Source organism: Nannospalax galili, unplaced genomic scaffold, assembly GCF_000622305.1.
Source record: "Nannospalax galili isolate Female #2095 unplaced genomic scaffold, S.galili_v1.0 scaffold731, whole genome shotgun sequence".
NCBI lineage: Eukaryota > Metazoa > Chordata > Mammalia > Rodentia > Spalacidae > Nannospalax > Nannospalax galili.
In genome coordinates, this window is record NW_008328589.1 from 110,967 (window position 1) to 119,669 (window position 8,703).

Below are 8,703 nucleotides of genomic sequence, written 5' to 3' on the forward strand. Positions count from 1 at the left end.
ATAGTCCAAAGCTCTTCAGCTTTGCACATAACCATTCCTGGTTACTGCCTCTCACTGAATTTTTTCAGCTATCTTTTTCTGGCTCTTAATTTCTCATGTAATGCTTTTCTAATTGCACACTGCTGGCCTTTCATCAAAATACACTGATATTTCATCTATTAAATCTGATCTCTAGATTTCTACCAGCTATTGGAAAGTGATAAATTATTTGTGCTGAGTCTAGTTTCTTGTTTTAACCATTCTATATTTTGAATACCTTGAGTATAGTAAGTTTCATACTGTGACACTGACAGCATTCAAAAGACCTTCAATTTAAAGTATTGAGAAATACTGTTGTATCTGTTAAAGGAACCAAACAACCAAGAATCAAATACTACCAATGAAGACTGTTCTTATTACTGCTATTAACAAGATGAGGCATGTCATTATTGTCCTTAATTTGAAGGTTTATAAAATTAGAAAAAATAAAAAGCTTGTCTGCCTCTGTGAAATAGCAAACTTACATTCATATTCTGGTTGTCTTAGTGAGAAGCAACTTACACTAGTAATTATATTTCAAGGTAATTCCTTTCAACACTGAGATAATTGTAAAACAACAATGATACAATTACAGAGATTCATCTAAATATCACTGAATTGGTACTTTATTTTTTTCCATGTGTGACTGCATATTTAAAATGCTCTTAAAATATCTGAATTGGTGCCGGGTGTGGTGGCATGTGCCTTTAATCCCAGAATTCAGGAGGCAGAGGCAGGTGGATCTCTGTGAGTTCAAGGCGAGCCTGGTCTACATAGTGAGTTTCAGGACAGCTGGGGCTACAGGGAGACCCTGTCTCAAAAAGACCAAAAAAAACCTGAATTCATAAAGAATCTTCATGGAAACTGAAGATTCATGTCCAGGACAAAAAAAAATACTATTTTTTGTTGAATTCCAGTTTTGATGCTTTAACATTGATAAAATATATCCTTATAATGATGACATGTGTAACATTATTATTTTCTACCCATTGTCAGCTATGTTATGAGTCTCCATTTTATTTCATTTTAAAGGAAGTCAGCTAAGCCACACCACTGCAAAGAGTAATTGCTCACACAGTTGTCCACTGGGGCTGGCGATTACCCTGGGACAGTGTCCCACATGTCATGGACTGCAAGATAAATATTGATCTCTGACACAACATATCCTTGAAACCTGGAGAGAAATATTATGATTTATGTTACAAAATAAATTCCACAACTCAAAATTATACATGGTGCTGAGGTAAGTGATTTAATCCTAGACATATCAATAAAATATGAAAGTAAATGGCAGAAAGAGAATGCAGGTGGTTTAGATAAAACTCCACGTGAGCGTGAGCCTGTATGTAGCTGGCAAAGCAGGTCATGGCCTATAGTGTGATAGATCTGAGCTTGCCTCACCTAAAGCAATTACAAAAATATACCATCTCATCTATTATTGACCTTACTGCTATGAGAAAGAAATTGACCTCTAGTGTTTCAGCGTCTTTGAAACAAGCATTCTAATATCCTTCATTGAAAAGCAAAGTTTCAAATAGCAGGAACATTGATACCTGATAATTGTATTCACCATAATGGGGGCCATGCTTTTATGTTTGTTTTTACAAATAGTAGCTGAGAAGATTTGTTATTTCACTGTGAAGTATCAGGTGATTTAATGATCATGATGACATTCACAGTAATAAGTCACATGATGAGGAATGAATATAAATCTAGCATTCTACAGTGTAAACATTGTACGAGAGGAAATAAAATGGTAACAATTAAAATCATTAGTGGACATATTATTTGTTGAGTGAATCTTTTCAAGGGATTCAAGCACCCTGAATGAAAAATAAGAATAAAAATTAGCTCATTCATAAGCCTTTAAGTACTTGGTAATATTCTTTACTGTATAACCAGTCATAAAATTTCTATGGCAGTATAAACCTTTTTAAGATAAAAGAAATTACAATATTTTGAATGAGAAGAATGAACATGCAAAATGAATATTGTCTCTTCTGAATTATACATACAAATAATGTCTTTTCTGCATAATTCATATTAATAACCTTAGGACCTTCATCATCATCATTATCAGTTAGAGTGGGCAAGTAGGTATTGCATTAGACCAGATGATAGTTCTAGTTCTGAGAAAACCCTAATAATGACTGTTCAAAGACAAGGGAACTCACTGTAAAATTGTTCTGTTGTTACAATGGAGTGATGGTTACACTTTATTTTCATTTAGTGATATCTTATAGAATTATTTATTTTTGTTCATATGGTTACTTGTTCTGCTCTTTCCGTTGAAGAAATTAAGCATGTTCCAAAATGTATTTTAAAGATTTGACAGATATATTAATTTTGAAAATCAATGAATAATTAATGCACACTTCAAAATACATTGCACTGACATAGAACTTGATTTGCTATAACTAATAAGTAAATTATGTGAAATGAATACAATTAGAGATTCTTAACACAAGCCTCTGTGTGTTATTCATGAACTGTGGATCTGGTTATGTTTCAGATAGTAATGTATAGAAAAGTGTTCATAGGAATCTTACACTAGAAAAAGTTCATATTTTTAAAAGTTAAATTTACAAATATTGAATTATTTAGTCCCTATTTTACTACTAAACTTCAAGGTGTGTAATGTATTTAAATCTGTACTTATTCTGTTATTGTCCTTTTGTTGCCATTATCATGTAAGGTGTGTGCATTTATGATTGTTAATTAATTTTATGTTAAACTTATAAATTCTATAGTGATCTATAACCTAAGTTAGAATAAATATCAATGTACTCTTCTGTCGATTGAAAAGTATAATTGACACATAATATTCTATTACTGCCATACTTAGAGATTAATTTTTCCTTTCTCTGTGGAACATTTCTGTTTAAGATAACCTTCCATTTGCAATTAAGCAAATTTTCTTTGGCCCTTAGCCTTTATTTATTTTCTTGCAGAATTGATTCTTTAGTCTTAAAAACCAAAGCTCAAGCAGAAGGAAAATATTCAAGAGATAAATTGCAAATTGAGAGGAAAATTGATTATATAAAATCCAGCAGTGATATTTGCATATTCATGTGACATTTAAGTATTAAGTCTTTCATCACAGTTTTGTCTTAAATTATACTCTTGTCTCTTCTTGAGGTTATTTTCGTGGCACTATGGATTGAAATCCAAGTTTCATACATGCTAGGCAAATAGTCCAATACTGACTGAGAGCTCTCGTTACATTACTTAGGTTGGCCAAGGCTGGCCTTGAACTTGAGATTCTCCTACCTCAGGCTTCCCAGTAGCTGGGATTAAAAGTTTGCACCACCAGGCCAGGCCCATGTCAAGTTCTTAATTCTTAGCAAAAACAGCTGTTCATCAAAACACTTACATAGGACCACTGTATAGGCTGACTAGACTCCAGTGGACACATTTACACTGAATGACATTTGTAAAAATACCTGAACGAATAGGACTCAGCATGTATGAGTACATAGGGTTTGGTGGGGGATAGAGGGAGGCATAGATGGGGAAGAGGTTCTGGAATTGAGTGGAAAATGTATAAAATTTTAAAAGCTCAATAAAAAATCATAAATATTGAAGATTTACTGGGCTAAAGTCATTATATTTCTGGAAGAACAAAGAGTCAGAAAAACATTAAAAAAGAAAAACTGGGCACATGCAAAAAAATCTGTGCTTACAAGCATTTTATTTGAATACGTAAATAACCATACTCTAACAGATACACACACACACACATCACACATAAACACAGAACTATATACAAATTATCTTTTATCAGATTACACAAGAGAAAAATGAATAAAATAGTTCTTTTCGAAAAAAATTGATAGATTAATAGAGTACATAGCAACTATATATTTTTTGACTCCTAAAAACATGTCCCTCAAATCAAAGAGTGCTTAAATAACTTATTTACATCACATAAACACTACATAGCAATTTCTGGCACACTTAAATTGTTGTTTTGCTGCACACAGTTTATTAAGTTGTCTGCTCTAGAATCAAAGATATTATTTACTAGTGAATGTAGTTTAATTTGGAAACTATTTTTCCAAAATTATCACACTTAATGATGATGTGATTTTGGAATGTAAAGACAGAGCTGAGCACATAAAGATTTTGCAAACTTTCATTATTTTTCCTAATACCAAAACATGAGGCACATCGACTTCCTTGTATATTATAAATAACAAACTTTTAACAAATATTTTTATTGAGCTTTTTTACATTTCATACAACAGTATTTAATCAAATTAAGACAGTGCTTTCCATCTTATGTCCTCCCACCCCCACACTGGGCCTCACATATCCTGTCATACATGTGAAGTCTCATCCTGTAAAGTATTTCACATGAATGTCCTTCAGTTCAAGTTCATCCACTGGAGTCTTATCAGCTTATCTAGAGATCTTAAGGAAGGTCTACTCTCCCTCACAGAACAGTAATCAGTCTCCTACAGTTCTCAGGCTACAGCCAGCCCACTGTCCATTTCCCTTGCACCACTCTGAGCCCTTGTTTGATTGACTTGGCCTGGGTCTTTTCTTAATGCCACCATTGCCACAAGTTCATATGAACAAACTTCCAGTGGCCTGAAAGCCATGTTTTTCCTAAGCTCATGAACCAACCCTGTCTCTTACAATCTTTCCACTTCCTCTTCTGAAATGGTCCTTGAGTGCGAGGTTTAATATAGGTTTCCTATCAAAGAAAACACACTCTGCAGTCTCTTATTCTCTAAAACATAATCAGTTGTGACCCTCTGTGTGCATCACACTCTGTTGTATAAGGAAGCTTCATTGATGAGAGTTGTGGGATGCACTAATATTTTCTCCAAACCCTGTTCCACTATGTTCTATAAACCTTGGGTGTAGAGGCTCCACTCTAGATATGTCACCTATGGGTGAGTGTCTCTCAAATGTGTGACCAGTTGTGGAACTCTGCAGTAACCTCCATGTGTTGCAAGAAGTAGCTTCTTTAATGAGTGATATACTGTATACTCGTCTGTAAATATAAGGATCCATATTTAAGATATGATAAGAAATTTCAGTCTAGATATATGACAGAGATATGGTTTTCTCTAGGATCTATGACCTCTCCTGCCACATATATTGGACTATAATTGAAGTGCCACACATGAGTTCACTGCTTTTGAAAGGGCTGTAAGTCCAATTAGATAGCTGTTATTATTCCCCAATAACAGTGCCGCTACTGCACCAATAGAGTCATTTGTTGCACCAGTCATTATGGATATTCAGCAGTAGGACTAGAATGGACCATTGATTGATTTTGATTACTCCCAAATAACAGTGCCGCTACTGCACCAATAGAGTCGTTTGTTGCACAAGTCATTATGGATATTCAGCAGTAGGACTAGAATGGACCATTGATTGATTTTTCTCCCTTATTAGGTTACATAGTATCCTCTAGAAATATGAGAGCTAGCCTCCAGGGAGAAGGCTTTCAGGTCAATTCCTGCTCCATTGTTCCAAGACCTGTGTCTGAATTATGTCCTCTCTTCAGGAGTAGGGTCTTACCTTCAAGTTCTGAGAGAAAACCAAGAGCTCTGCCATTAGTCCCTGTTATTTTGAGAGTCTCTTAGACTACTCTGACCAACCACTCAAAGACAGGCCTCTCCTGTCTGGCACTGAACTCCCTGCCATACAACCCCCAGGTATACACATAACACTAATATTTAGACACCATATGTGTATTTCTCTGGGGATTCCCAAGTCAACACATTTCCGTCTGTCTTCCCACTCCACTCATGATTCATTCATCTCTCCTCTCTCTCTCTCCCTGTCCAACTTTCCTCCTCTCTTCCAAGTCCAAGTACCCCCATTACACTCCCACTTTCCCTACCTTTCCCTGGTAATCGTATGTGTATTTCTCTGGGGATTCCCAAGTCAACACATTTCCATCTGTCTTCCCACTCCACTCATGATCCATTCATCTCTCCTCTCTCTCTCCCTGTCCAACTTTCCTCCTCTCTTCTCAGTCCAAGTACCCCCATTACACTCCCACTTTCCCTACCTTTCCCTGGTAATATCTGTTCCCTGCTATCTCCCTCTTTCAGGCTTTTTCTTTCCCTTTCCCTTTGTGTTTCTTTGCCATTTTCATGGATCCTCCTGTTACACTGGGATATAGACTCACATATAAAGGATGGGTGTTATGATCTGCAAATGAGGGAGAACATATGACCCTTGGTTTTCTGAGACCGTGTTACTTCACTTAGTATAGTCCCTAGTTCCTTACATTCACTTGCAAATTTCATAATTTCTCTTTTCTAACTACTGAGTAGAACTACATTCTATAAAGGTACTGTGTTTTCATTATCCATTTGTCAGTTGAGGGACATTTAGTTTCTTTCCATCTTTGCCAATGTGAAAAGAGCACCAACTAACATGGATGTACAGGTATACATGTGACTTGAGGCAGTCACTGCCTGCCTCAAGAAGTGTCTCCTGAGTGGCAGTCATCAGGTTATCTTTAATAATTTAAATTAACATAAAAATGATAGGTTTATTGTTGACATGTTCATAGATATATCACTATAATTTGTTTTTGTGGCATCCTCCTCTACTGACCTCTCCTTTCTGCTTCGACAGCCCTCTCTCTACATTCGAGTCACGTGTATTTCAATACCCTCTCAATTGCCTCATAAGAAGGATAAGGTATAGTGAGAGAATAACGGGGGCCGTGAGAGAGAAGGGAGTTGTGATTTTACAACTTTCTGTTTACTTCCTTAGAAGGGAAAACAAAGTTCTTGATTCATCCATCACCCAAGTCACTTCATATCATTTGGTAACATCTACTGGAAACACACAGAACAAGAATCCTAAGACAATGCTGGAGACAAATTATACCACTCCAACTGAGTTCATGTTTATTGGATTCACAGATTTTTTCCCATTCAGGGTCACACTATTCTCGGTGTTTCTCATAGTGTACACATTAACCGTGGTAGGAAATATGGGCTTAATAATCCTAGTTAATAGTGATTCAAGACTTCAAACTCCCATGTACTACTTTCTTAGCAATTTGTCTTTCTTAGACTTCTGCTATTCTACAGCAATTGCTCCGAAAATGCTGGTAAACTTCCTAGCTTCCAGGAAGAGAATCTCTTTCTATGGCTGTGCTGTTCAGATGCTTTTCTTTGCATGTTTTGCGGATGCTGAGTGTATTATCCTGGCTGCGATGGCCTATGACCGTTATGCAGCCATCTGTAACCCACTGCTTTATTCTACACTGATGTCACGGAACATCTGTATCAGCATGGTTGTGCTGGCATATTTTAGTGGGAGCATGACTTCACTTGTGCATGTGTCCCTCACATTTAGGCTTCCGTATTGTGCCTCCAATGTCGTCAATCACTTTTTCTGCGATATCCCACCTCTCCTTGTTTTATCATGTGCAAATACCCACATCAATGAACTTCTCCTTTTTGCCTTATGTGGCACAATTCAGACCAGCACCTTCATGGTCGTCCTTGTCTCCTACTTCTGCATCCTGGTCACTGTCCTGAGCATCAAGTCTTCAGGAGGCAGAAGCAAAACCTTCTCCACGTGTGCTTCCCATCTCACGGCCGTCACCTTATTTTATGGAACTCTCTTGTTTATGTACTTGCGTCCCACCACCAGCTATTCCCCAGACACTGATAAGGTAGTTGCATTATTTTACACTGTCATCTTTCCTATGTTGAATCCAATGATTTACAGCTTCAGAAACAAGCATGTGAAAAATGCCTTCCAAAAGTTACTTGAACAAAAGGGGATTTTAAAATGAACACGAATTCAAGTTGTTCATCAGTCGCTTTTGCAGTCATGTTCTCCCATCTTCATTATAAATTTTACTAAATACCTTACCTGTAAAATGATGGAAATTTACCACTTTACTTCCCATTGGGCTACATGGACATGTAACAATATTAATTCTTCCATAGAATCCACTCGGAATATATTTCTATATATTTACATCTATATATTTATACTACATCAATTAGTAATGCATAAAATGCTTATAAGACATGCTAACAAGCCAATCTGTTGAAGTTCTTCAACCGAATCTCACTCTTCCCAGGACTGTCAAGCTGACTGCCAAAGCTAGTCATCACACGCTTATTTCTTGTTAACACAAGGCATCACTGGTAAACCATAACCTTTCTTTTCCCAAGATATCGTGTTAACATAACAATATAAAACACAGTTTGATGTTAAAAGTTTAAAAATATTTAAAATTTCACACTTTGAGGGCTGGAGAGATGGCTCAGCATTTAAGAGCACTGGCTGCTCTTCCAGAGGACCCAGGTTTGGCTCCCAGCACCCACATGTCAGCTAACAACCAACAGCAACTCCAGTTCCAGGCAATCTGACATCCTCTCCTGGCCTCTGTGGGCATTGCACTCATGGGTACAATTACACATATGTAGGGAAAGCAGTCATAACACATAAGATAAAATAAATTATGAATTCAAAGAACAATTTTGTATATCAAACTTTCATAATCAAAGGTGTCTTAAAAGTGGGATCCTATAAAATAAAATAAGTCAAATACTTATTAGAAAAGGAACAAAAAAAAAACAGGGCCTGAAGGCAACCACATTTAAGCAAAACCAAAGTTCAGCAGTGCAATCGCATATCTTAGAGTTCATCTGAGCAATCTTCTGGTCTTCAAAGGTTTGGGCAGCT

The 8,703-nt window shown here is 36.5% G+C and overlaps 1 protein-coding gene across 1 annotated transcript; it reads left to right on the forward strand.

Moving 5' to 3' along the window:
- Positions 1 to 6,862: 6,862 nt before the first annotated feature.
- On the forward strand, positions 6,863 to 7,801 carry LOC103729516 (olfactory receptor 5AS1-like). The gene has a single exon (XM_008827604.1). The coding sequence runs from the start codon at positions 6,863 to 6,865 to the stop codon at positions 7,799 to 7,801; it is 939 nt and encodes a 312-aa protein (XP_008825826.1).
- The last annotated feature ends 902 nt before the right edge of the window (positions 7,802 to 8,703 follow it).

What these genes read in the sequence shown, in the direction of transcription:
- LOC103729516 (XM_008827604.1), top strand. Translation starts at nt 6,863, where the DNA reads ATGCTGGAGACAAATTATACCACTCCAACTGAGTTCATGTTTATTGGA.